This window comes from Scatophagus argus, chromosome 2, assembly GCF_020382885.2.
Source record: "Scatophagus argus isolate fScaArg1 chromosome 2, fScaArg1.pri, whole genome shotgun sequence".
NCBI classification, from domain to species: Eukaryota; Metazoa; Chordata; class Actinopteri; family Scatophagidae; genus Scatophagus; species Scatophagus argus.
Window position 1 is genome coordinate 14,182,700 of NC_058494.1, and position 27,845 is coordinate 14,210,544.

Sequence of the window (27,845 nt, forward strand, 5' to 3'; positions counted from 1 at the left end):
ATTTCAAAGGGGATACCCAAATGTTGCCTCTTTACAAACAGTTAAGCCCTTTCATATACTTTTGTGGTCTGACCATATCATATGAGTTTGTTCCAGCTTTTTACTGGTGCTATATGATGTTTATATTGATTAAAATATTGAAAGAATACTCCATCTATCCATCCATCCATCCATTTTCTATACCGCCGATCTGTCAGGATCGCGGGAGAGCTGGAGTCTATCCCAGCTGACTACGGGTGAGAGGTGGGGTACACCCTGGACTGGTCGCCAGTCAATCGCAGGGCCAACACAAACACATTTATAAAACAAACAAGAAACAGTATAATATTTTAATTAGTGAGCACTTGAGGTGGAGGTCTATTTTTTTTTTTTTTTACCTTTGCTGAAAGATAAGCTAAGTTTCCTCGTTTCCTGTCTTTGTGCTAAACCTGTGCCTGATATGTACCAGTACTCACTGGTACTGAGCACCGGTACATTCCATTTTTGTCCATATGAGTACCCTTACTTCAAACAGAGTATCGTCACCCAGTGAGTCTAGTTACCCACCCATAAACACCTAACCATCCATTACTGACAATCATCTAGTGCATCAGGTTAACAAGAAACTGCATCTCTATGCCAACACATAGCTAGTTTAACACTAAGAAATTGGTGGTGAAAATGGCTAGTATAAATGGAAAAAAAAACAACAACAAGAACAAAAATGGATTTAAATGTCAAAATGACTCAAAACAAATGAAACAAATGAAACATAAGAAACCTGAATGTCAGATTTGCAGAGAAGTTAAATTTTAAGGGAACGCTGTGGACAAGGCATGAAATTACTGACTGAATGGGGTGAGTATGTGGTGATGTTCTTCAGTTGTGATAAGTACAAACAACAAGCAAGCCTCAGGAAAAAAGGTCCATTAATTCTTTCAAAATATACTAACCAAATGTACAGTTATACCAATAACTGCGGCAATGTGTTTTGCAATGTATGTAGTGGTATGCACACAGAGACACAAATGTATTGCACAGACATGGATGCTGATATTTTCACCCCGCTTTCAGCAGAGCGAATAATTTCCATTTCCATTCCATTTTCCACAAATATCAAAATACTAATTTAACTTTTTAGCTGTTGCTTGTTTTAGTATTCTGTATTCTGTATTTTTAATCCTCATTCCCAGATGTTGTAACAGTTGCCCATGTCAGTTGCTCTTTTATCCCTCTTTTTTGTGATGGTCAGAGTAACCATCTGCGCAACAAGCCACCACCGTCCATATGACATCTGTCAAGAAGAGTCAGTGCTACATTTCACTTTCTAAAGACACTGATATTTGATAGGACACAGTCACCACATCGGGCTAATGTTTTCTGATAAAAGACCCCAGCCTCTGTAGCCTCCACCATTCTGATGTCAAGAAACTGAGCTTTTAAGTGAAGGATCTTCTTTTGGAGATGAAACAAACAGTGCTGTGTCGGTTTTTTCTCCACACAAATGAAGACTTTGGAATACATTCATAAGGTAGAGTGTCTTTTCACTTGGATATTTCTGTGTGAACCTTGCCATCAAAACCTTATGCTGAGAGATTCTCTCTATATACTGGTTAGTTTATGCACTGGGACAGTTTCTGCTCAGAGGTGTAAGGGTATCTCATAAATAGCGGTGTCTGTTTCAGTCAGCAGGATAGCTGAGTACCTGTGCTTACAGACTCCTTAAGAGACATTACAATGCTAGTGACAAAGAGGTGTGACTCACCGAGTTCTATTTATAGTGAAAACATCAAAAACATCCTTCTGCTATGCAATTCAAATATAGACATCTAAAGAATTAACCATTAATCTCTAAGAACCTGCCTAATCATTTTTCAGTTGTTTTGATTATTGCTGTTATTTATATTATGCTAATGAACTGTGTCTAGAGCCTACCAAGAGCCCCCTGGGAAATAAGGCCACACCAGTTCTACTGAAAATAAATCAGTCAAAGGTTATTTTAGTGCGAAGGTGCCCGACAATACCTAGCCACCCACCACAGATGACAGGGCAGAATCAGCAGGATCAACATGGCGCCCCCTACTGTGGACTACTACTGCCGTCAATTCCAGCCCAACACCTTTGACCCCTCCCGCTGTAGCTCCTGCCTGCGGCCGGATCATATGCACCTCAGCAGGAGCTACACTCCTGCTGCTGCTGCTGCTCCACAACAGGATGGTTCTCAAAAATGGGTATGTACATGAATTATTCAACAGTTTAGAGACAGAATCTAGACCTGTAACTCTTCTCAGGTGATCGCACAATTGAACTGACATCACTGGCTTCCTTTGCCTTATAACTTAGAGATATGTTAAAGTTAAAGTAATAATTTATATTATTTCAGGAGTATAAAATTAAAGTCAAATTTCCACAGTAGCCTAGCAACAGGTATCTGAGGTGTTTATGTTACCAGAGTAATGTAGATGCAGACATCACAGGAAGTGACATCTGCAGAATGGAATGGAGGAGGATTTTTATTTTTTAATTTTTTTTTAATCTTTTAGTTCCCTTAACCTTTTCTTCCACCAAAAAATAAATCCTGAAACCTGGAAATTAGTCAACATTTTTTTGCGCTTCCAGTTCTCTCCTCTCAAAATCAGTGGGTTTTTTTGAGCAGCTTTTTATTAGTTGCCTGTACACAAACTTGGAAAATGGGGAGCAAAGCATTGATTGCGTATTTCAGGGTAGAACTGTCTGAGATTTTAATTGGTCAAGATTACACATAACATTAGGCCTATTGAGATCAAACTCTGTTTTGAGACTATGAATGAACTGTAGGTTCAAGTGCTTTTGGATGACATGTGACCCTTCAAAACGACAGGTGTGATAAAACTGTTCCACAAGTCGTTGTGATGGCAAATTATAACATAATCACCAAGTGAGTTGGGAGAGAGATTATACAGCAAGGTGGCATTTGATTCTGTATCATTAATTAATGAAAACTCATTACAGTCCTTGGGGAATGGGTTGTAATCTGATATGCCCACATGACACATGCAACAACACTGTCCTATTTAAGGTAAAGTGAACAGTGGAATAAAGTTGGGGGTTTTATTATTATCATCAGAGTTCTTACTATAATGTGAACTTTATTTTGATCTGAAAGTAAAAGACTAACTTGCAGTCACGACATCAAATTAAAACAAACAAAACTTTTCTGTGTTTCTTAATGTGAGGTAAAACCGAAGGAGGGATCAAGATAAAGATGAGAAAGAAGTTCAGTAGGCGGTTCTGGTAATGCAAAAGCACTAGAGCAATGAAATAATGATGAGCATGACCAGAGACTAGCTTAAGTTACGTCCTGTGCAGTCTAAAAGTATTGGCTTAGCTAGAACCAATGGAGACAAGGAAATAGAGAAGGAGGAGAGCTCCTGCAGAGCCCTGACAGCATTTTTTAACAGAAGCGAGAAGTCACAGTAAGTGAGATATGTCTTAATATTTTAACTTGGGATGTTAGTTAACTATATGTTAGTGTCTGCAAGGTAAGCTTATCTTTTCTTTTTTGTTGTTTATTCTTTTTAAAAAATTGATAAACTATATCAGTCATCAGATAGTTGCAGTGTTAACCTTTTCTCAAGGCCATAATATAATATAAGTGATTTTAAAAATAACTGGTAAAAGATCAATACAAAAAAATCTAATTTATTTATTTACAATCACGTTAAAAATTCCTCCATGAAGAACTTGACAATTCTGACAATTCTCCTTAAATTTGAACCATGTCATGTCTTTTAAATATTTTGACTGTCACTGAATTATCCAAATGCTTAAAAACTTGTTTTTGTTTTCCACAAACTAGGAGGCAGATGATGATATTTGTTCCTTGTCTGAGGTGACCACAAGTGCCAGCAGTGATGATGTCAGTGGTGGCTGGACTTACGAATGGAGTCTGGTCCACAGTCTAAGTCCTGACTGGGAACTTAATATCTGTGACACTGACATACAATCCAGGTGACTGCATCCTGTATCCTGATTTTAGACATCACCCAATTCCGCTGCTTCCACAGCTCTACAGAGCATCTTAAAAAGTCTTGTTCTATTGTGGTCAACTCTTGCCGTTCCCTTGGTATTGTTTTCAATCAGAGCAAGCAGCTGCTTTCACCAAAAGCTCTGGTAAATCCATTGTTTATTACCTGCCCGGCACCACACAAGTTAGCAACTAGCTGGTGAACTTAATGGAGCATTTAGCTGATAGTGGAATTAGTGGAGACCAAAAACTGAGCTAAAAGGAAAATTTAAATTCATCATGTGGCCAGAAACACAAACCAAATTAATGCTAGTTTTGCCCTGTGTCTGCTGGAAGTGTCATCTTTAAAAGTTGACAGTGTGTCAATGTTGTGTTTGCCGCTTGTTTAGCTGCCCTTGAGGGGCCAAAAATCTTCTAATGCCACTTTGAGTTGTTGTTGTATGTTGTGCGCATGTTATTTTGCTGCATTCGGTTGAATTGTGCTCATACCAAGTTGTGGTGGATCAATCAGTATGAGGCTTGTATTCCAGGCAAATATACTGTACATTTTGTCAGTCCTAAACTCAGATGCAAGAAGAAACAGGCATTTGATGTTTATCTCTATTATGTTAAGATAGCATGTTGTGTATTATCTGCACCTGCGCCCATTATGCTCACACCTACCAATAAAGCTGTATTTTGATGCTGTATACCAAAGCATTACAGAGGCCCGCTCTAATGTTTGTGTCAACTGTCAACTCTATGTTTGCAGCTTCTATGTCTATATATCAGTGATGAACTTCTTCTACCCTCCTCCAGCTATCCAAATCAGTGGGACTGTCCAGGGAGGAGCAGATCTATTAGCCCAGAGAGACTCCGTGGGGTCCAAAGCGATATGACCCAGTTGGATCCTTCTCCGCAACTCAGCACTGAAAGTTCTTGGATGGATGAGAGAAGGGTTAGGTCCCGTCAGGCATCAGGTACCAGCACAGATGTACACTGTTTCTTGAAACTTAGTATTTCAGAATGTGTTGCTTCCATAGATGAACAGAGAACAACCTTAATCTTAACCTTGGCTTATGCTAATGCTGTCTTGGAGGCTACATGTTAAGTTAATGACCCCAGGCTTGTATGATTTTCAGAGTCCAGAGGAGACAGGGAACAAGAGAGTGGATACTTTTCGCCAAACAGAAGAGGAGATGGTGAGCAGCAGATGCAGGAAGTTAACAAACGGCCAAATCGTTTCTATGAAAAGGGACATCCACTTCCCAGCAACTATGTTCTTGAACCCAAAGCGTGCGTCCCCTACAGGAATGTCAACCTTGGTGTGCCCTCACAGAGGAGGAACCCAGAGACGTACATGCAAGACTCTTGGAGAAGTGAATCCCCAGAGAGATATACGTACCACTCCAACTTTAGACAAGGAACTGATTCACAGAGGAGTTCTCCAACACGGCACAGTTCTGTGAGCCCAGATCGCTACAAGCTAAATGAATTTCCTGTGGGAACCCGGCAGAGGATTTCCCTCTCTAGGAGTCACACCTCATCTCATGGTTCCTCTCAGCTTCCATCACACAGTCCCTCTCGGCATACATCCGGCAGGTCCAGTCCATCCCGCAGGAGGGGATCCATTGCCTCTCGGACCACCTCACCCTCTAGGGCCACCCCTTCTCAGAGGCACACCAACTCTTTGTATTCACAGAAAGGTGAATATGATGCTCAAAAAGGATTCAGTGGAGAGTCGAGGAGTACATCACAAGCTTCAAACAAACACAGTTTGGACTCTGAGAAACTCTACAGGAATCTGGAGTCTATCTCCCGCCGTGGATCCTTGGCCATTCACAAAAACTCACACGAGGGATCTCAAGCATCTCCTCAACCCAGAATGGCTGTCAACAGCTGGGGTAACACCCATTCATGCAATAGTCGGGAAGTATCACCACCCAGGAATGGCTACAGCACACACAGCAACACCCCCACAAAGCCCTACTCCAGAGATAGCAGACTGAGTCCTTCTCACGGCTCGTGGCAGGGGTCCACTCACTCCTTACTCAGCCGTCCACCCTCTCGTAGTACCTCTACAACAAGGCGAGATGCGGACTCTCAGGTGCTCAGTGGTTCATTGTCACATGTTGCAGTCACAGAAACTGATAAGGCCAGTGCGGGGAATATTGAGGTCAGTGGTAACAGAAGCAGAAGTAACATGAGAAGAGGAATGGAGTCCCTACTGATCTCTGAACCAAAGAAAACTGCAGTGGAAGTGGAGGAGGTTTGTATCTTGGATATTACTTATTTTTAGCCAAGCTAGCAGCATAGCTCTGTGAAAGACAAACAGACAGTCTGTTTGTCACACAGTCAACTACTTGGCAAGAGAGAAATGTCTAAGCAGTTATTAAATAGATTGCCATGAAATTTATGACAAACATGCATGGTCCTTTGGTCATTTTGGTGATCTCTTGACCATGAGTTTTACTGGTTTAGAGTGAAATGTTTCATTGGTATGTATATATTGCAATACTTTTGTGATCCTCTTATTTTTCCCTTACTTACTTAAAATTTGAATATGTCTACTACAAATGTTTTAATTTGAAATAATGGCATTCCCAAAAATCTCAGCTGTACTTCATCTTTGGTGCTAAGTAGCAAACCTCAGCATGGTAGCATTAGCATTGTCAACCATACAGATCGTGTTGAGAACCTGTTAACCTTAGCATTCAGCTCATGTAAAGGGCAGCCTTTTAGAACTACTAGCTGTAGGCTTTTAATCTTGTTACTTTTTGTGACAACTTCTATACCACTCATAACTTAATAAATCTTTATGAATTGTAGGTGGGGATGACCATGGATGACTACATTGTTCTTGCTGATATCCCAAAGATCCAGCTGGAATCAGAGGAAGAGTGTCCAGGGCTGAGGTGGAGGAATCAGAGTCCCAGCCCATGCAGGGATCAGAGGCTAAGGACTTACAGGTTGGTTGTACCGTTTATGGTACTGCATGCTTGGATAACCAGAACACAAATCCTACAAGCCTGCATCCATCCTGCTTTCCTAGTTTATGCTTTTATTTAAAGTGTTCATTTGGCAGCTTAGTAAGATAGAAAACAGGAATGTTTTTAAAGCCTTTGCAGAGGTATATTAAAGTTCAGAAAAAGGATGTAAATTGTGTCTATTTTTGTGTTTTTAATTGTTTACGGATTTGTCAAAGGTTTCCTCTTTACGCTTTCTCTGCACTTTAATTTGTCTTTGAAGGTATCAAGATGAGATAGACATCTACAGTTCCAGGCTTGAGTCTGATGACAGGGGGAGAGGCAGAGAGAGGGGGAGAGACAGACGGGAGAAATGCCGTGACTCTGAGAATGGTCGATCATCTCGAAGGCAGTCAGCCTCGTCTCTTCATATACAGGTACGATGCAATAACTGCAGACAATGAAATCCATGTGGAAAAAAATAGAACGTTAATCCTTTATTCCTGCAGAGTGCAGATAATCAAAGTGGAAAACACAGATTGTCAAAAGCAAAGGAACAAGTTCCTCCTGATCGGCCGCAGACACAGGTAAGCAAGGTCCCTCGACTTCCTGCCTCTGTACAAATCACACAAGTGTTTTAAGGAAAATGGGTCATTCATGCATTCACTCTGCAGCTCCCTGATATTTATTTCAGCTGTTTTTCCTCAGGTGCCCCTCTCACAGAAGCACCTTGCCAGGAAAAAAATCCATTAGTTAGCACTCTTATGTTTTAGGGCAGCATGTACATGGGATTTATCATCTTTATTATTAGATTCTAGGTGGTTCAACCCACTGTATCCTGTAGTGTCAGTTCTGCAGTGTTACGCTTAGGACAGCTGAGTCAGAAAACAAAGAGGGAGATATGATCACAAAATGGAACATTAAACCCTGAAGTAACATTTCCATTCATATTAATCAGAACTAAGTGTGAGCTCACATTTGTGACTTCCTCATTTCATTTCACATCAGGCAAGTTCATCTCTCTCAATGTCTCTTTCTTTCTCTCCTCATAATATATACTGGATGATATGGTGCATGGACGGTAAGTGTTCTAATGTTATTTTGTGCTGACGTTCCTATTTGGTCTTTTTTTATTGGCAGGACAATTCACAAACATAACCAAACTACATCAAACAGACGGAAATGGAAAAATGCACATACATACATATACATACATATATACACAGTGTACCATAATAACAAATAGACAGTCAGAAAAATAAAAAGATAAAAAAGAAAAAAGTTGTATTTTGGCATTCCTTAATAGCACCCGCTTGCTTTCATGTCAGTCTAATAATGGTTTATCAGTTTCTCTTTCTCTTCCCATTTCTCACTCATTAAACAGTGACAATCACATTTTGCAAAAACTGCAGCACTTCCTTTTTTTAATGTTCCGCACTGTAGTATATTAGTAGTAGTTTACTTCCCATTTTTCATGCTTGTAAGTTTTGCCTGTATCTCTGTGTACATTCAAACCGATGTAGCTATCTCACAAACTGCTTCTGACAGTTTCCGTTTCCTGTGGTTTCACAATGAAGTGTGAGACATGCTCTCAAAGAGCTATCTCTTAATGCTTTCATTGTAGGTATTGCTGCTTGAAGGGATGGATGTCCAGACTGGATGAACACGGCAAGGTAAACAGATGTTTTCAAACTGTTCTTGTGATGTATATTTATTTATTTAATTTCTATTCTAATTCATGTTATAACCACAGTCTCACACTCTGGCAGACGGTACTAAACACCAAGAAGAACTCTTTATAAAGAAGTCAACATACTACAATAATGAAATAATGTGTTAATGTTCTGCTATATAAATGAATGTTCTTGTTCTCTGTGTTCAGTGGACTAAACATTGGTTCGTTCTTGGTGATACTTGGCTGAGGTACTACAGAGGCTCAGAGGCCGAGGAGGTAGGATCTGATAAGTCACAATAATTTCTGATTTATAAGAACATTTATGACATCCTGATCTATAAACAGTCATTTTTACAGGTGTTGCCATTATAACATGTAACATCTAATCGGTTTTCCAAAAATGATTCAATTCTGCTTTGGTGTTGGGGTTGCAAACATGACTCGACTAAACTTGAGTTCCTCCTGATGTCATGCAGTCAGATGATCTGGATGGAGAGATTGACCTGACATCGTGTGTGAATGTGTCAGACTGTGATGTAGAGAGGAACTATGGGCTCCAAATACAAGTATGTATTTATTGTACTTGTGTATAGTGTTGTGCAATATACCACCAAGCAGATGGACAGTCAACCTTCCCCCATTGCCATATCAATTACATGTTTGGCTGCTTCCTGTTTAACAGTGTGTGTGTGTGTGTGTGTGTGTGTGTGTGTGTGTGTGTGTGTGTGTGTGTGTGTGTGCGCGCGCATGTTTTGATCTCCTCCAGACAAAGAGAGCAGTGTTCACTCTCTCTGCCATGACCTCCAGAATACGACGAAACTGGGTGAAATTACTAAAGCAGGCGATCCAGAACAACACGCAGTGAGTCTGACTTGCTCAGTGGTGCAGAAAATATTCAGATCCTTTATGTCAGTTAAAGCACAAATGGATCATAAGCAAAATGTGTATGAAAATTGTGTTGTATGTATTTAAGTATTCATTGCAGATAAATGGCCAATGAGAGTTTTTTGAAAGCTGATTATTGTTTAGTTGGTTGATTTGGAGCTAATTTTAAGAATTTTATACACTGTTAGATATATTAATAATAATATATCGTACTTTAAAAAGTCGTCATACTGTTTCTTTTGTATGCAAAATCTTAATTTGTAAAGTAACTAGTAACTAAAGCTTGAATGGTAAAAAACACACAAATTAAGAATACTGGAGAAAATGCACTTACATACAATCACCACCGACTGGGAGACCACTGTACGCTACAATAAGGACATAAACATCGAAAACAACATCTCAGTGATGCTAAGCCTATAAAATGACTTGTTTGGCATTTTCTCACATTTTTGTATTATATTAATTACATTTTGGTTCAAATCAAAAATCCTTTATTTCTCCCTGAGGAAGCAATTTTAAATTGATCTGCAAACAAAACAATATAAAATCATGATAATCAAAACAGTGTAGAAATATCAAATATATTCACATACAGATTTTTTAGCCGAATGTGCAAAAATCTTCAATTTATTTCAAAAAGCTGGCTTTCTATTGACATGAAAATTCCTGAGCATTGTGAAGTAATGCAGGTGATGTGATTGGGTGGTCTGTCTGCAGTGAACCCCCTCTATCATCTTTCTTCTGATGTGTAACACTACCCTCCTGTCTTTCCCTCATCCTGACCTCAGCCAATCAGACAGCAGCAGCGAGAAAGAGAACCCCCTCTCCCTCAGACCGTCGTCATGCCAACCCCATGCTCGGTTCACCTGTGAGGACTCCGGCTATGAACCCACAACTTCAACCTCCACCATCACAGCTACAAACTCACATCAGGCCGACCACCACCTCCAAACTGTAGACGGGGATCTGGATGCAGACTTGTCTCCAGCCAGTCAGAGGGAAGAAGGGGAGGGCTGGGACCGCGAGCAAGCGAAGCGATTGGAGGAGAGGAACAAGTGGTTTGAGGGGGGGGTCTCTTTAAGTGCGATGGGCAGCAGGTGGGACTCGATGGAGCTGAAAAGGGGGAGTGTGCCTGTCCCTGTCATTGAGACCATGGACTCAGAGGTCAGCGAGAAGTGGGCAGAATTCGAGAAGCTGTCATTTAGGGACATGAGTGCACAGTCTTTCATTGGAGTGCAGGCTCATCAGTCAAGCACCCCACAGGCATCACAGTCTCTTCTTAGCTCCCAGAATTATCAGTCAAGAGCCGAAGAGGCCGAACAGTCTGTCACTGTCTCAGAAACTGATATATCGAGTTCAGAGGGGGCTCTTCCATCCATAAATGCAGCCCAAGCAATTGAAACACATACAGCTGAGGTACTTCAAAAGGAGGTAAGAACAGAACTTACAGTAACTTCATTAAATAAAAGAAAAACAATGGTATTCCTCTCAAGTGTTTTCAGTGCAAAGAAATTATGTTAATATCCAGAAGTGATCCCTCCTACCTTACCTCCCTCCCTCCCTCCCTCCATCTCCCAGGCCCTCTCTCTTCGAAAGCAAGTGGAGAGCATTAAGAGGGAACGTGCAGCCATGGGCCTAGAGGTGCACAGCCCGTGTGGCCCTGCGGCCCCCTGTCGGGCCAAACTAGAAGCCATGGAGGCAGCCCATCAGAAGGCACTGCAGGAGTTGCAGGAGAAACATGCGAGGGAGATCAGGGAGCTGGAGGAACAGAGAGACAGGATGCTGCAGAAGGAGAGCCAGGCCGCTGCTAAGGGTAAAGCAGAAAGTAGAGCTTTACCAAGCTACGATGACTCAGCAGAGACAGTTTGACACAAATGAACACATTGCCTCCTTAAGCATCTACTGCTAAATAGATGCTGCACCCAGCTTTATATGTTTATAACTTAAAATCTTGTTGTTTCCTCATGCTACTTTATTGATACCTGCTCACATTCAATTGTCTTGTGTTCTTTCAATTGCTGTGTGGGGAAGGCATAGACGGTTCAAATAACTAATTAACTAACTGTCAATGAAAGCTATGGAGGCACTGAGAGCAGCTCACAGAGAGGAGCTGCGCAGAGAGGTGGAGAAGGCCAGGAGGTTAGCTGGAGGAGCTGCACACGTGGATACTTCATACAGAGGCCACATGTAAGTTAGTAAGAGTCACTCTGTTATCATGCAGAGCGTTCTCCATCTCGCAGGCTCCTGCTGCAGGCTTCAGATGTTCTGCACTCGACCATGACCCCTCGCATGATAGTGCATCATAATTTACTCCATAACTTGTGTGTTTGTGCTTGTCAGGCCCCAGGCGGACATCTTACACAGTGAGTTAGAAGTGCTGTCTGAGCGCTACTCTCAGAAGTGCCTGCAGCTGAGCCACACTGAGCAGAGCAGCAAGGGGCGAGAAGTGGACCTCAGTTGCAAGGAGAGAGAGCTGGAGCAGCTCAGAAGAGAGAACCAGGTTTATACGCATGCCTGATTTCACTTTTAATGCAGCACCCTCCTATGCATTGTTCAAATAACTTTTATCAAATTCTGTCTCTGCATTAATAGGCATGCTACCAGTGAATCACAATTTTTCTGCACATGATTATTTGTGCTAACAATCTCTTGCAGGAGCTTAAGGCCAAATTGGCAGAAGAGATCAGCCGCATGCGTTTTTTCATCACCGGGCAGAGGTCAGACGTTGCATCTCTTGGCACCACTGAGCACTCTGCGTCAGAAATGGAGGTATTGATAGTAATAAGTTCAGTGCTTGTGACAAAATTAGATCCTACGCAATCTCATCTTGTGAAAGTAGGTGATACTAAAACACCTTAACCTCTCACTGCATCCCAACCCAGTTTCATTTATTGCACCTGAAATAATAACTTGGGTTTGAAGGGCAAATGTTGAAATTGCTGTCCTCATGGGGAAGCAGAAAACAACATCTGACGTATGTGCTGTGGGAGACTGAGCCCACTTTAATAAAATAAATTGATTGACGCAATTTTACTGTTTTGTCCCATATCCCCAGTAATGGCTCCCTGTTGCAACATCGTCACCCGCTGATGTTTTTTTGGTGGCCTCATTTGTATTGGGCATCTGTGGTCAGTCATTCCACCCAGCACATACTGCCACCTACTGTCTGAATCGCAGTACATGTTTTGGTAAACACAGCACTTGTGCTGCACTGGGAGGTTTTGTGGCTAGACTTTCTGATATTCTGCACCAGTGATGGAAGAGGTGTGTTTTTTTTTTTTTCACTTTTTTTTTTTAATTAAGTGAAAATAGTCATACACCAATGCAAAAATACCCTGTTCAACAGTCCTGCAGTCAAAGTATTACCAGAAAAAGTTTCAAAAGTATTTGTTGTGCAGACAGTCCCTACATAATGACTTTCCATACATATAAATATGAACATTTTAAATATTTTGAAGTGATAAAAGCAAGATTACGCATTTTGTCTTTCAGACATTACTAAGAGCAAAGGACCATGAGATGCAGTATCTTAAAAAAGAAATCAGCTGTCTACAGAATGAAATGCAATCTCTTACCAAGGTATGTTTTTCTTACCTGACTTCATGAATTATACAATGATCAAATATAATACTTTATACTGTACTACTGTATATTTAAGACTTTAAAAAAATATATAATTATATTTATCTTTATTTTTTAAATGTACAACTGCTTGACTTTAATATATTTTCCATATTTGTTTCAAACGCTTCTCTAGGAGAAAGAAGCAGCTTATGAGCGTTATAAGGAGGCCTACGTAGAGCTGAGTGACATGAAGGGTCGTCGCCAGTTGGAGATGGGATCCCTCAATGAACACTTGAGACTGGCCAACGCCGCCCTGCAGGAAGGAGCGGGGCAAACCTGACCAACAAAACTCTTAGAAACTAACCTTGAAGAACAAAGAGAGCAAGCCAATGTAAAATGTTTACAAAATATAATAACATCATTACAGAACAACAACAAGATGTGCTGTATTGACTGGACATGGCTTGGAAGAGAGAGAATGCAATTAAATGTGGCAACTACTGTGTACTTGGAAACCACCATGCAAAAACTGTGAAGATTCAATAACAACAAGTGTTTATCCATGTGTAATTGACTCTGTTTATTGAGTGATAGACACAAACATGCAAACAAGAGTGAAGGCATAACTAGCAGTTCTGATAGCCTCACATGATATGACATTTCAAAAAAATGAATTTAGTAAAAAAAAAAAAAAAAAACATAAACAGGAGAGAAGAAGAAGATGGGTGGAGGTAAACGAGATACTTGGAGATCCCATCTTCCTAATCTTCCTTGTGCTGGCTGGTATGCACCCTGTGGAGGTGATTTTGAAAATTGTTATCAGCTATATTCTTTTACCAGTTCTTGCCATTACAGACATGTCACAACCTACACCCTGACACACCCTTTACACATGGAAATGACTGCAGAAAAAAAAGGTCCAAGCAAATAAGGCGTAACTTATGTACACTTTGACTTTACCATTTATTTGCTGAACTTAGCTCAGTCATCATCATCGTCGTCCTCAGGGACAAAGATGTCATGCTCCTCCAAGAGAGCAGCAAAGTTCTTGCTGATCAGAGTTCCGACATACAGGAAAGGCACCACCACTGCTGTCATGCGGATGAGACCAAATGGTGTCTGGAAAACACAAAAACGTGAGGAGTAATCAAATGACATGAAAAATTCAGAGTTCATTCAGGGGAGGGGAGTAATCTGAACTGTTTAGATTACCAACAGTGTTATCACCCCCATCACCCTCAGTCTGCTTCAGGATATTTTTGTCCAGATTTGCTGCACTTTGGGCAACAATTTCTCAAGAAGTGAAATACAAAAACCCAATCTTCCAATTTAATACAGCAAAGAGGAGAAAAGATGTTCTGCTTATAAAGGTTGGTGGATTTTGCCTTGAATGGCGGCAGATCTTCTCCAGCAGGCACAACACAACTGGATCCAGTGGACACTGAATGTAACAAAACCCAAACCTGTCAGCAGCAGACTGTAATGCCAAGGAATTTCTACTGCAGTTACAGAAATGTAGGAAAAAAACTGACTCTCCTATCATATCAACATATTTTTATAGGGCAAGCTTTGAATTAAAGTGCAGTATCTTCTCACATATTTAGGGCATTATGGTGAGTCCTGGCTTACTACCTAATTACTAACCCAGGGCTCTATTTTTTGGCGTATTTTTTACCGGTCCCCTCTGTCAGAATCCAGTTTAAAAGTCTTCATTATCTCAGTACATTAATGTGATTTGTTAAATTGCCCACAACATATATTGGACATGATAGTATTCTTGCAGACAAAGATAGAAAGGTTTGCAGAGAGGGTGGGAGGACAGTGGTTTAATAGGGTCCTGTCAGCTCATTTTTTGCCTTACTGCAGGTTAATCTTTGATTGTTTTGGACAACTTACTGATTATGGCCTTCAGAGCGATTTTTCTAATTTGTTCCACTTATACTGATTTGAGCGAGAAAAGTAAATTAGAGAGGAAAATGATTTAAATCCGTTTGTTCTCGGTAGAGTCCCACAGATAACAACAATAATAATAATAACAAAACAAACTTTAAACGAAATATTTAGATCAAACTGTTCATGGTCAAACAAAAACAATACATCAAAATCAAATTATACATTATTTCTGTTGCTTAAGTAAATGTCCGTTTTAATCAGGAACGCCTGGCTAAAGCAGAAGGTAATGACTTCCTGAAAGTTCCTCTGCATTTGTGTAAACATACGCTTATTGGCCGACTTGACTAACCCCAGCAGGTATCCTGCTTTACTATTCGCCAGAGCTGGTGTCAATGCAGAAATAAGTCCCGCCTACACTGTCACTCATTTTTCTTGTCAGTTTTCACTCGGTAACCAAGGCAGAATAAAACTCACTTTATCCGGTCTTGGTAAGATTGCCCCCGACGGCGTTGATACTGCGGTCCTGCTTTGAGTTGCCCTGGATATGTTTGTTGTTTTCAAGCCGGTGTTACGGCTCATTATCCCCATATTTTTCGGGGAGAGCCGCAGTGGAAGCCGCAGTAGACTCGTCGCCATTTTTTCTAATATTGTCATAGGAAGGGCGGGGCGTATTTCTGGGTGGACCTGGCATGCCTTTTATGGGCGTGTCTTGACCTTTGACAGTTAAAAAAAAGAACACCAATGACGCTGCATTAATCCGTTACGGTATATACTGAAAATTAAAGTCAGTGTCTTGAATTTGCATAGGTGTATAAATGGAAAAATAAAAGTAATAATAAGATAATGCGTATTTGTGACAGCTGACTTTTTCATTCCAATGTACGTGGCCAGTGGCCATCTTATTTAATTTTCAACAAATTAAAAACAAAAATGCTTTTTGAAAAAAACTTTATTTTCAACAAAGAGGTGCAACTGAAGTTACGACAAAATAAAACCGTGAAAAACAGTGCAAGCGCTGCACAAGGCATGGATTCAATTCAATTCAATGAATTATTCAATAAAATGCTGAAAGCTATGCGTTTATGCAGTTAAGAGTGTGTGAAAACTAGTTCGCAAACGAGCAGAAGAAAGTAAATAGATAAAAAGAGAATGAGAGGATAACTAATAAAAAGTATGAATGAATAGTCAAAAGTTTGTTTCAAGTAATGGATAAACTGTTGACATAGACAACTAAAAAGTAACGGATAGATGACTGGAACGTCCAGCTTTTGATAAGGATTTTGTCCATAGAAATTTTGAAACAATTTTAATCTCCAACAATTAAACAACAAAAACACTTTAGGCTAATATGATAAATGTCAGGAAAGCATTACGAATGTAGATGGGGGTTTTACAGGTTACACTTAACTTTTTAAATATGTATTATTAAGTTGTCAAATTCAAAATCTTTCATCATAAATATTTATTTCTTGACATTTTGATGACGTGCAATTTTGACGTGCCCGCAAAATCAACGCGCGAGGCTAACTGCTGCACTTCCTCGAGGCGCGGAACGAGGCCGCGCTTCGCGGTGACGCGCACGAAGGGGGAAGTGGGAAGACGGAAGAACGGACGTAGAATAAACTTGGCAACTTATAGTTAACTAGCTAGAACTACTGTTAGATAATGTGTTACAGAAGAAGTGGATAATTATTCAGATACAAATTTAATCAGCTTACCAAACGCCCAGTCTACATTCAGTCACGGCCCTCTCAACTCGCCATACGACACGACCAGGGGACTCCAGCAGTTTTCAAACAGACGTTGCACTTGCTCAGCCGACACCAAGTCATCATTCGTTACCAAGTCACATTTCACTGTTGTGAAAGTGCTGTGATAACCAGTAAATTGCTGTAACGTTACACACAACCAGCCCACTAGCTCAGCGGGACTGGAGCTTTTTCTCCTTGAGGGAAAAGTTGTCCGAGGTGGTGGTGGGGTGGTGGAGGAGCCAGCGAGGCCTGCAGTTGAGGCTGCATGTGTGAGGACTGTAGCTGTCGAGAAGTGACTCGTACAACGTCTGCTATCTGAACACTCAGAAACATGTCGGCTCAGGCACAGATGCGAGCCATGCTGGATCAGCTTATGGGGACCGGGAGAGACGGTGAGTGCAGCGGGCTGTGTCTGAGATCGGTGTCTGATGAAATCAGGACAGGAGTTTCTGTTGTTGCTAGCATTAGCCGGAACGCTAACCCGTCAGCCAGACAGCGACTGTGAAGCATGCTTTACGAACCAAGCTAGCTAACAGCCGGCTAGCTACCTGTTGTTTTTCAGTTTTCATGAAAAGAGAAAGTTGCTTCAAGCATATTCTACAAAGACCATTTTAGTGATATTTTTTAAGCATTCTGCTTGGTCATGGTCACTATGCAGTTTTCTTCACGGCTCCGTTCCTTGCTACCAGATGTTGCCATGTTATCAGACTCTGTCCGAACAGCTAACTTGAGGTGCTACTGATAAGGTTACAGATGTGTGACTCATTCATTGCAAACCTGAACCTCACATATTTAGAACATACCGTGCTTAGTTTTAGACTGGCGAAACGATACGATTTAAACCTTATCTGTCTTCTGTTTTTAAGGTGATACCATGAGGCAGAGAATCAAATTCACAGATGAGCGGGTCTGCAAAAGTCACCTCCTTGATTCGTGTCCTCACGACATTCTGTCAGGCACTGTGAGTATCATGTTTACACACACATACCTGTGAGCAGTGAGTATTATCATCTATCATGTGGACTGCAGTGTACTTAGAATGATACCATGAATATAAGCTTAACGGACTGACTTTGAGATTTTTTTAGGGCGTGTTGCTTGAGCAATCATATGTTTATGCATAGTCTGCTAATTTGGGGACCGTGCACAACGGTGTCTTGCTATGTTTGGCTCATACACTTCCTCTCGATTTGCCTGTACACTAATGAATGTAGCTTGTAACTTGTCCATTTACTGTCTGTAAACTACAAAACTGCCGACTGAAAAGGCTACACTTCCAGCACAGTGCATCTGAGGTGAATATAACCAACCTCAAATTTAAGCTAAGGGTCGGTGCATATTTTTCAGTGCACTTTGCTGAAATACAGTACTATGCAGCAGTGTGCCTCAGTACATGGTACATAACCAGATAGTGTGGATGCAGTAAAGCAATACAGTCAGCCCTGCAGCAGCATGATTTTAAAGATATCACATTTATACGGTACCTAATGCGATGCTATATAAAATTCTCTTTAGAAAATGACAACATTGGGAACATTAGGAGATTATTGGAACAACAATCTCTGGTTTGTGAGTGAAATGGTGAAGCATACAAACACAATTCATTGATGTCTTTCTGATTTCTGTAGCGGATGGACCTGGGAGAGTGCATGAAAGTCCATGACTTGGCCCTCAGAGCAGACTACGAGATTGCTTCTAAGGAGCATGAGTACTTCTTCGAACTTGATGTGAGTTAGATACGCACATGTACCACTGTGTAATGCTTTTTATGAAGTGCTTTTTGTTGTCCGTTATTCCATGAGTGATAGAAAAATCTTTAATAATAAGTAGACTCAACAAGTGCCAAATGCCCACATAAAAATGACCAAAAATAAGCTCATGTTGTCGGCCAGGTGTTCGATGATGCACTATCTTGAGTCATCATGAATGCCAAGCTTAAAGATCCAGTGTGCAGGTGTCAGGATTTCTACTGACAGAAATGCAATATAATATTTACAGTTAGGTTTTTCTTAGTGTATAGTCACCTGATATAAACCCAGGTGGTTGTTGGTGTAATAACCCGTGTTGTAAAATCTTGATCCATTGTGTATACCTGTGTGCAGTGTATTAAAACTCACTGATCAATCACTCAAGCTTGACCTCTTGGATCATATTTCATCTCCTGACCCATACTTGCAACAGCATCCCCCATTGCACTTTTATTTTTGCTAAATCACAGAGTATATATCCCGATTTAAACTGCACTTTCTCATCTGACAGATTACCTGTTACTCTCAAATTAATGGCACTTATCAATCAGTCATTACTACCCTAAATCGTACATAAGTTTCTCCTGTATCTGCACCATCTGTTGCACAGTTTACAGTTATTAAGACTCAGAAGGCTGCCTTCATGTCACACCAAGAAGAGCAAATAGGTTGGAGCACAGTGAATTAAGTCAGACTATGTAATAGTATTAGTAAGATGACAATCCTTTTTTTGTTTTTCAGTTTGAGTTGTTACTGGCTGAATAAGAAGTTGAAGGTGATATTTTTGAAAATTCCAAAGAAACTGGAAAAGAAAAGGACGATTCTAAGTTTTAAGATTAACTTAGTAGCGTTAAACATGGTAAATATTATTTTCCCGCTGGAGACAATAGTGTATATTTTACCCGCACAAAAACCCATTCATCTCATGTGTTTTCTCACAGGCCGCTGAACACCTTCAGTCTTTCATTGCTGACTGTGACCGCAGGACTGAGCTGGCCAAGAAGAGACTCGCTGAGACACAGGATGAGATCAGTGCTGAAGTGGCAGCAAAGGTGACAAACTCACTGTTGGCGTTGCTAGTGAGATCATTATCAGGTCTTGATGAATGGTGGGCTTTGCATAACGGGGTAATTAACCTCCTGAGAAAATGCAAATTCATACCATCTGGTTGTCATGTCCTGTGTAGAGTAACATTTTTTCCAGCTTAGACTTCATTTTTTCATCTCCTTTTTTCTCATACCATGAAAAGGCTGAACGTGTCCATGAGCTTAATGAAGAGATTGGGAAGATGCTGGCCCGGGCCGAGCAGCTTGGGGGCGAAGGGAACGTAGATGAAGCCCAGCAATTGCTGGAAATGGTGGAGAAGACCCGGGCCTTGAAGAAAGAAGCAGAGGTCAGAACTTAAATTACTGCATTTTTGTAACTAGTGAATGTTAGACATTTCCACTTAACTGTAACCAGCTAGTCTGAAGTACTAATTGCTCTTTGCAAAGATGTATGGTTTAGTCATGACATTTCATCAGTACCTCAATGTCACACATTCTATGATTTAACGACAAGGCAGTTAACGCATACACAAACTCTTCTCAAAATGAGTAATGACAGAAGCCAGGGAGGGGACGCGTTGAATCAACTTTACATCTGTAACTTGTGTATTTTCAGTCAACATTTTTAAAGATCTCTTATTTCCTGATGAGGTGGATTTGTTTGCTCCTGCCTCGTAGTCTCATTACCTTTCTGTTCTTGCAGGATGTGTACAGGAACTCCATGCCAGCTTCCAGCTTTCAGCAACAAAAACTGCGGGTGTGTGAGGTGTGCTCTGCCTACTTGGGTCTTCATGACAACGATCGGCGTCTGGCTGACCACTTTGGGGGCAAACTGCACCTCGGCTTCATTGAAATTCGCGAGAAGCTTGAAAAGCTAAGGGTAAAATTTGCACTTAAATTTGCATGAAATTTCAGTTATGTTTGCTTCAGTTGTATTTGACTGAGCATAGAACATGATCACCTGCTAGTATTTTTCACTTTCATGCTATTGTTGTTTCATGCAGAAAGCAGTTGTAGAGAAACAAGAGAGAATGCGAACGAGAAGACGAGAGGAACGTGAAAAAGAAGACGAGAGAGAGCGACAGTGGGAGATGGAGCGGGAACGAGAGCGTGAACGTGAACGAGAACGAGAACGCGAAAGAGAGCGAGAATGGGAGAGGGAACGAGACCGGGAGAGGGAGCGTAGGAGGTTAGAAACAGTCCGATTTCCGCTGTTGTATGCGTACCAGTAAAAAGTTCAGTGTCATCTAGAAACTGAAACTGATTCATGTTTCTGTCTCAGGTCAAGATCTCGAAGTGGAGACCGATACAGGTACGTCAGCTTTGACCAGGATCACATGATATGTTTTCTTCTTTGTCAGTGGCTTATAATTTCACATGAAATCACATAAACTCTCAGTATGGTGATAATGTGAGCAGGCATTAAAGGTTTGTTATTTGATGGGGAGAAACATTGCAGTGCTTGAGTTGTAATAGCTGTTCAGAGCCATACAAGTATCTAAAAATAATACACCCCATCTGGTCATATTGAGGATGGTGAAAGTGGTCACATGGTGAACCTAAAAGAAGTTTCTCATTTGTTTCTCTCTTTTTTTATTTATTTTGGCCTGAAATGAAGAGCAGTACCACCACTAACACCATAAAAAATAAATTCACTTTCATAAAATGAAACTGTTACTTTTGTTAAATCTGTTTTATCTGTAAAATTATTTCTTGTAGGGATGGAGGCAGTTCGTCCTCCCATCGTTCAAGACGCCACCGCGCCTCTCGTTCCAGAGAAGAAGGTGGAGATCGGGATCGTGAGAGAGAGAGGAAACATCGACATAAGGACAGGCATCGCTCACGCTCCCACTCTCACAGGCGTAAAAGGAAGAGGTGTGGCCTTTATCCACCACCGAGACTCACGTTAAGCATTATTAGGATTGGATTACTGGCCTGAGAGTGTAACTGACACATGAACTCAGCTGCATACAGTTAACCTTATGTAACCAGTGATTTCATGTCAGCATGTGTACACACTCAGCACAGGAAGCAGGTGACCACTGGAGAAGTCAGTAAAAAGAGATTAAGTTGTTCTCACTTTCAGGTGATGTGAACATTTGACGTTTGTTGACTTGGTGAAAAATTCACCTGACATACAAAGCAAAAATGGAATCACAAAGCTCAATTCAGATGCTTCTAAATGAATTTAGTGCTGAAACAATTAATCAGTTAATCAGCTAGTTGATAGACATATAGCACAAACAGTAGCTGTTTAAATATTGGGTTAATCCTTAAGTTCTTTTTGTTGTTGTTGTTGTTGTTGTAGCCATTCAAATGTGAAAGCAGTGGAATAGCAATGGTAGTTGTGCTGGAAATTGTGCTAGACATTTTTTAGTTTTTGCATTTTTCTGAGTAAAATAATTAAATCAGTAATGAAAATACTTGTACATCAGGTCTAAATTAATTTGTAAATGAATCAGACAACCAATCTTAACATCATTGCTGTTGTATAACAACGACAATTAAAAGTACAGTTTTTGAATGTTATGCAGTATATTCGAATATGGTCATTATTATGAATGTACTTTTCTTGAACAGAAAATGTTTCCAGCTTTGACACAGTGAATGGTTACACCCCTGCTTGTGTGACCTGCTCCCAGACATTGAGAGCCATCTTTCTACATAATAATGCTGAGCTTTTCATCCCCACAGCACCGTCCTTAATCTTGGGCTGGAAGTTAACTTTCCATGATTTTTCTTTTTCTTTTCTGTTCTTAAAAAAAATATCTGTTGCTCTCGGTTTTTCCTCAGGTCCTCAAGGGACAGATCATCTCACACCCGTGAAAGAGAGCGCTCGTTGTCCCAGGAGAAATATGCAGAGGGATGGCGCGAGGACAGGGTGGAGTTCAGAGACTGGAAGGACAAGGAGAGGTCACCCTCCGTGGACAGAGCCACGGGCAGGGAACTAGAGAGGTCCCTATCGTATGAGCGGGACCGACGCTCCAGCTCTGAGGAGCGAGAGTCTGGAGAGATATGAACAAGAGGGAAAGCCTCCAAAGTCTTTGATTTGGATATATTGTTGAGTAAAAGGAGCATGGAGAGATGAGTGTGTGTGTTGGTGCGAACGTGTGTGCGTGTGCTTGTGTGTGTCAGCTTTGTATGTGTGTTCATGTTAAAAGTGGGACATGGACATTAGCAGGGGTGGACGGTGGGAACTTGGGGATGTGGGAACAACTTCAGTGGTGGCGGTTGTGGAAACATGCAAACCAACTTTTATAAGACTCTGAATCGTAAGGCTTGTGTGACCTGGAAGCAGATTAGTGATTTTTTTTTTTTTTTTTTAAATGCCATCTTGTCGATCTTCTGTACAGTTACTGAATCTCATCTGACTTTGATAGTGATTAGGGATGAGTGAGCGAAGAGACAGCAGCCTTACTTTAAGTCTGTTTTTTATTTTTGCTCACATGAAGTGCTGTTATTTTTTTATCATTAAAATGTTAATATTGTTTTTCCTGTTCCATTGCGAATCTATCAGTTTCAGTTGCTGTGGATTCATTTACACTGGTTGGAGTCATTAATGTGGCATAACTGTTGCAGTAATTTAATGAAATGAGCTGTGAATGACTGAAGGCACTTCTGATGTTTGTGTTTTATTCGCTGCCTTCAAGCCATAACAATCTCATTAGGAAAATCTGATACACCTCCCTGAGCCTTCCCTTAATTCAGGATGATGCGGTGATGAACTCATACTTTGAAAATAATCTCACTTGTCTCCCTGAAGTCATCCATGTATTTTCACTGAGTTCCTGACATGTGAATGCATATAGATGACGTGCATCTTTACATACTGACACTCTAAAGGCCCAGGGACTGTGTTGTTTGCTGTGACACAACCTGGATGTACTGGGGGAGTCTACTTTGCTGTGCCACCACTAAGTGAATAAAATTTTCTGCTTCCATTCAAATACAATGTGTTTATACATATTTCTTCACTTTCTTCTTGGCACACAGTAAGAAAGAGTAGTTGTCTTGTATTTTATGACAAAAGAAGTGTTAAGAAAGCTGGTCCTGTAGCCAAGTTGTAGCCTTCTTTGTTCCCTCTCATGCACATGTAAAAGTACGGTATATCATACATACACACATGCTTGTTTTATATTATTTAAATATATATGTAGTGGTTTTCTTACCATGCCAAGGTGTCACTGAGTCATAGTCCTCATCTGCAGCTGCAGCTTCGTTTTTAGCTGATTATTCCCCGTTGAGCTCTTAATTGCTGGTACAGTGTTTTGCTCTAAATGTACAATCTGTACTTGAAAGCGATCACGAGGAGTTATTTGCAACGTGGCCTATAGGTGGCAGAAAGTAACTGCGTATGTCAAGAAAACGTCAGGCCGTCGCCCGTCAGTGATGGGAAGACGTCATGACGTCAGAAGGACGTTCGGAAAAGAAGCGCGAATGAAATAAACACTTCGAACAGGATTTATTGACTACATTTACGAAACTGAGACAGTTTTAGCTTATGTCAGGATGTCGTTGTTGAAGCCATTTAGTAAGCTACCTGGTCTGAACACAGCGAACATCTTGGTGAGTTTGTGTTTCATTAGCTTTAACTGTTGACCGCTACAGAGACAAACTACTGAGCTAATTATGGTTGATTCGTTAGACTCGTTGAAAACAAAGGAGTGAATACGGTGTTTAGACTTGTTTCCGTCTGACATAAAGACCTACTTTTATCTAGACAAAGATCTTTAAGAACACGTGTGGTCCATTGTCAGATACACATCCTGTCTGATACAATGCCATACTAAAGATTAAGATAATTTAATTTCACAACAAGGTCTTCCTTAGTGATCCAAAGTTTCAAAACAAAAGCATTAAGAAACCGTTCACATATTCCCTAATGCAGTTGTTCCTAACCTGGCTTGCCACAGGACAAATCTGGATGGGAAGGTGATTCGTATGATAAAAACAAAGGAAGAAGAAGAATGTTTCTACTACTGACACTGGATTGTTTATAATTCACAGTGTGCAACATGTCAGGAGGTGTTTTAGGTAGACATCTATTTTATTTTGAAGGTTAAATGGTGAAAAGGCTCGGGACCACTGCACACATTAAAAAGAGCTGTTCCTTGTATCTAAAATATGTTTTAAAATATATGAAATTGGCCGCTGTACCCTGTATAGTGCTTTATAGTACGAGATGTTATCATTTCATCAGATTTTGTGCTGACTTGGATTGTTTTCTTTTCAGCTGGTGGAGAGTGAGGAGCAGTTTCAGCAGAGTTTGGCAGATACTCTGGTGGAGGAGACTGCTTTCACTGTGAATGTGTGAGTGCTGCTCTGTCCCGTTAAACTGCTGACATCAGATGTCCTTTACAAGAAATGGCCATTGAGCACACACCTGGAAACACCATCTGCTATTGGAACTAGTGTTGTTTTATACTGTGCATTTTGTACATCGTCTGTATCTATCTCTGTATCCTTAACAGCAGGAAAACTTCTTTCTGAAGACTCCAGTATCAGATTTGGGACTTAATAATCCATCTTAATAATACACATATAATGTTATATTGTTAATGCACAATGTAGTATTTTTAAGCCTCATACAACCATCTTGAGATGTCTATTAACATGAACACATGCAAGTCAGAAACGTATTTCATCCCTTCCATTGAACATTCATCTTCCATTGAACAGTCATCAACGCAGAATTACCGCTGAATAATCTCTGAACTTTCATATCAGTGATCATATTCAGCATGACAACAACCATGTTTAATGTACCAATCAGGAGACTAGCTAAGAGCCTGCCTCTGCCCGTGGAGAACGAGGAGAGTCGTCCGAGGATAGACCTGGTGGTGTTTATCATCCACCTAACCTCAGAGCTCAGGTGAGTGTCATATTCTTACATATTCATATTTCTCTCTACCTGTATGCCTTTGCTCATCACCTGAACACACAGGTAAAATATCAGCTCTTCTGCTGTAGCTTTACTTTACTTTTAGTATATGTTATACTGGTTCACTCTGTGACATGTATTATTTTCTTGTCAAAGCTTGCAGTCAGCAGAAACTTCCTTGAAATATTTGGACCCTGGATATTTCCTGGGCAAAGTCTGCTTCATGGTCACTAATGGTAAGACAATTATTTCAGTTCTTTGGATATTTATTTGCTCTCCTCAGTTCCTAGAATCATATAAAGTAGGACAGACTGGAGCAGAGGGGATGAAATGGAGCAGAAATGCTCTGAGATGGAGCAATTTTCACTATTTCTATACCTCATCTCTCCCTGTATTGTTGGAAAATGATCAACTCTGAGCTCAGCCTTTTCTGTGTGCCACTCTGACGGGCTGCCCTCGGGTGCATCTGTGTCTTGCAGCTTGTAACGCTTCAGTCCCCACAGAGCGCCTGGATGCTGTCAGAAAGCTGGCTGCATCACTCCACTGCCCCTTGCTGTTTGCAGAAGATCAGGTTTGTATCAGTTTTTGTCATAAACTTTGAAGACGATTTAAACCTTTCATAATATTTCATAGACAAACTCATGTGTGGCCCTGCGTTTGCCTCATGCTACATGCTTGAGGTGCAAACCAGAGATTGTTGCCATTGATGGCCACAGTGGGAATCTGCAGGCAACAAAAAGGCCTTAAGATGCATGAAAAAGTCCTAAATTTTTTCTGTTGCTTATGATAGGCAGTAATGTTTGACATTAGGGTAATATGCAGGTTATTTTCTCAATTAATTAGAAAAGAAAGAACGAAAGTGACATATTTTGTCATTGGAGGGAACTCACTCCAACGAAATTTGTTCTCTGCATTTAACCCACCCAAGTGACGTGCACACACACACAGCAAACCCGGGGCAGTGGGCGACCGCGTGCAGCGCCCGGGGAGCAGTGGGGGTTAGGTACCTTGCTCAAGGGTACCTCAGCCATGGACACCGGGACGGGGAATCGAACCAGCGATCCACCGGTTACGGGTCCGACACCCTAACCGCTGATCCACGACTGCCACTTTTAATGATAAAAAGTCAGAAAATGTTGAAAATGGCCATTAAAATTTCTCACAGCCAAAGCTCAAAGATATTCAGTTTACTAACATGTACAAGAGAGAAAAGCATCAAATTCTCAGAGAAGCAGGAACCAGCTTTTATTAAAATTTTTTGTGTGCTTACAAATACACTGAAATAGCAACTCATTTGATGATCAAAATAGTAGTGATTTTCTATCAATCAGTTGATTGTTGCAGCTTTATCAGGTATAGAATGTTTTTGAATCCAGCCGGAGATGTTAAACGCTTAGAAACTAAAAGCAGGCTGGTCACAGGTTCAGTCAGCAGCATCAGACCTGTAGCAAACGCTGTCACTGACAAGGAAGCTCATCCTCTCACAATGGGAAGGTAAAGAATTTAGTGAAAATCTGCTGCTCTTGGGAAATGCTGAAACAATGCGATGTAATAAGAAATTCAAGGTCGCTTGTTACTTGTTTTCCCATTACATGTTCATGCTGGTATGGTCATTAAACAGGACAAACGGTCTTAAATTCAAAATGTCCAAAATGTAACTGGAGCCCTGCAGAAGCAGTTCGTGCATGTGTATTATTTCGCTGAATGTTTGTGCAGTTAGGGGTCCCTGTGTTGTTGTTGACAACAGAACATCAAATGTCTCTATAGTGTGTTTTTCTGTTTGTTTAGAAGCTGTCTTGTGTAATGTTCCTCACATCCAGACACCAGATGGTGTGACCAATGCCACGGAGAGGCTGCTGACCATCCTGAAGGTGGCAGCCGGCCTTGTTCCCATGGCTACAGCTCTCTACCTGTCCAACCTGACTCGCTGTACTGTGCCGCCAGACATCGACCAGCCGAGCTTTGATTAACTTCTGTGGCTGTTTTCTCTGAGGGGATGCTGCTCTGACTTTGTCGTGTACATATTTATTCGTAGCAGCCCAGTGCAGCTGAATTGGAAACATGTTGGCATGTTTTTTCCACTGATCATTTTTACATTACATGTTTGTGCTTTGGCTGTTAGATGCTGCAATTTCTGTCTCTTTCCTGTTGTAATGCTGTAGAATTGAAGGCCATACAAATACAAGTTTCACTGACACGTTACAGCAGTAAAAATGGGTGTAAATAATAACAAATTTATCTGCTACTGCATCAGGATGTCGGTACTGTGCATGCCGGCTCACTGCCACATTGTTGTGACTACCTAAGACATTAGCATATAATGGAGGCACAGTCAATGTTATTAGTAACAATTGTGTGTGTGTGTGTGTATAAAAATCATCGATTAGCGACTGCACTCACATGGTATATCCACGCAGGTAATTTTAATGATTTGCCAGCTCTGCTCTGGACTGTGGGGGCATGCACAGT

General features: G+C 40.9%; 4 protein-coding genes across 5 annotated transcripts; 3 read left to right on the forward strand and 1 right to left on the reverse strand.

Moving 5' to 3' along the window:
• Positions 1–6,784: 6,784 nt before the first annotated feature.
• LOC124071291 (myosin phosphatase Rho-interacting protein-like) lies at positions 6,785–13,627 on the forward strand. The gene is made up of 14 exons (XM_046411846.1): positions 6,785–6,933; positions 7,214–7,367; positions 7,440–7,517; positions 8,571–8,603; positions 8,813–8,881; positions 9,082–9,171; positions 9,372–9,466; positions 10,282–10,924; positions 11,072–11,306; positions 11,569–11,680; positions 11,834–11,993; positions 12,149–12,262; positions 12,986–13,072; positions 13,251–13,627. The coding sequence occupies exons 1-14, from the start codon at positions 6,800–6,802 to the stop codon at positions 13,395–13,397; spliced, it is 2,151 nt and encodes a 716-aa protein (XP_046267802.1). The 5' UTR covers positions 6,785–6,799; the 3' UTR covers positions 13,398–13,627.
• smdt1b (single-pass membrane protein with aspartate-rich tail 1b) lies at positions 13,617–15,625 on the reverse strand. The gene is made up of 3 exons (XM_046411868.1): positions 15,425–15,625; positions 14,018–14,176; positions 13,617–13,849 (listed from the first exon to the last, which is right to left on the reverse strand). Exons 1-2 carry the CDS (start codon positions 15,602–15,604, stop codon positions 14,039–14,041), a joined length of 318 nt encoding a protein of 105 aa, XP_046267824.1. The 5' UTR covers positions 15,605–15,625; the 3' UTR covers positions 13,617–13,849; positions 14,018–14,038.
• An 852-nt stretch (positions 15,626–16,477) lies between these two features.
• Positions 16,478–23,442, forward strand: zgc:158803 (LUC7 domain-containing protein). Its single transcript, XM_046411858.1, has 10 exons — positions 16,478–17,093; positions 17,568–17,662; positions 18,330–18,428; positions 19,391–19,501; positions 19,699–19,842; positions 20,199–20,375; positions 20,500–20,684; positions 20,778–20,807; positions 21,215–21,370; positions 22,289–23,442. The coding sequence occupies exons 1-10, from the start codon at positions 17,033–17,035 to the stop codon at positions 22,512–22,514; spliced, it is 1,284 nt and encodes a 427-aa protein (XP_046267814.1). The 5' UTR covers positions 16,478–17,032; the 3' UTR covers positions 22,515–23,442.
• Positions 23,443–23,865: 423 nt separating this feature from the next.
• On the forward strand, positions 23,866–27,626 carry pane1 (proliferation associated nuclear element). 2 transcript variants are annotated; one of them, XM_046411867.1, is made up of 6 exons: positions 23,866–24,061; positions 24,729–24,805; positions 25,269–25,367; positions 25,533–25,612; positions 25,856–25,947; positions 27,165–27,626. In XM_046411867.1, the coding sequence occupies exons 1-6, from the start codon at positions 24,005–24,007 to the stop codon at positions 27,210–27,212; spliced, it is 453 nt and encodes a 150-aa protein (XP_046267823.1). In that variant the 5' UTR covers positions 23,866–24,004; the 3' UTR covers positions 27,213–27,626. The 2 variants fall into 2 exon arrangements, with proteins under 2 accessions (XP_046267823.1, XP_046267822.1); XM_046411866.1 differs by having other exon boundaries at positions 23,870–24,061; positions 27,197–27,626.
• The last annotated feature ends 219 nt before the right edge of the window (positions 27,627–27,845 follow it).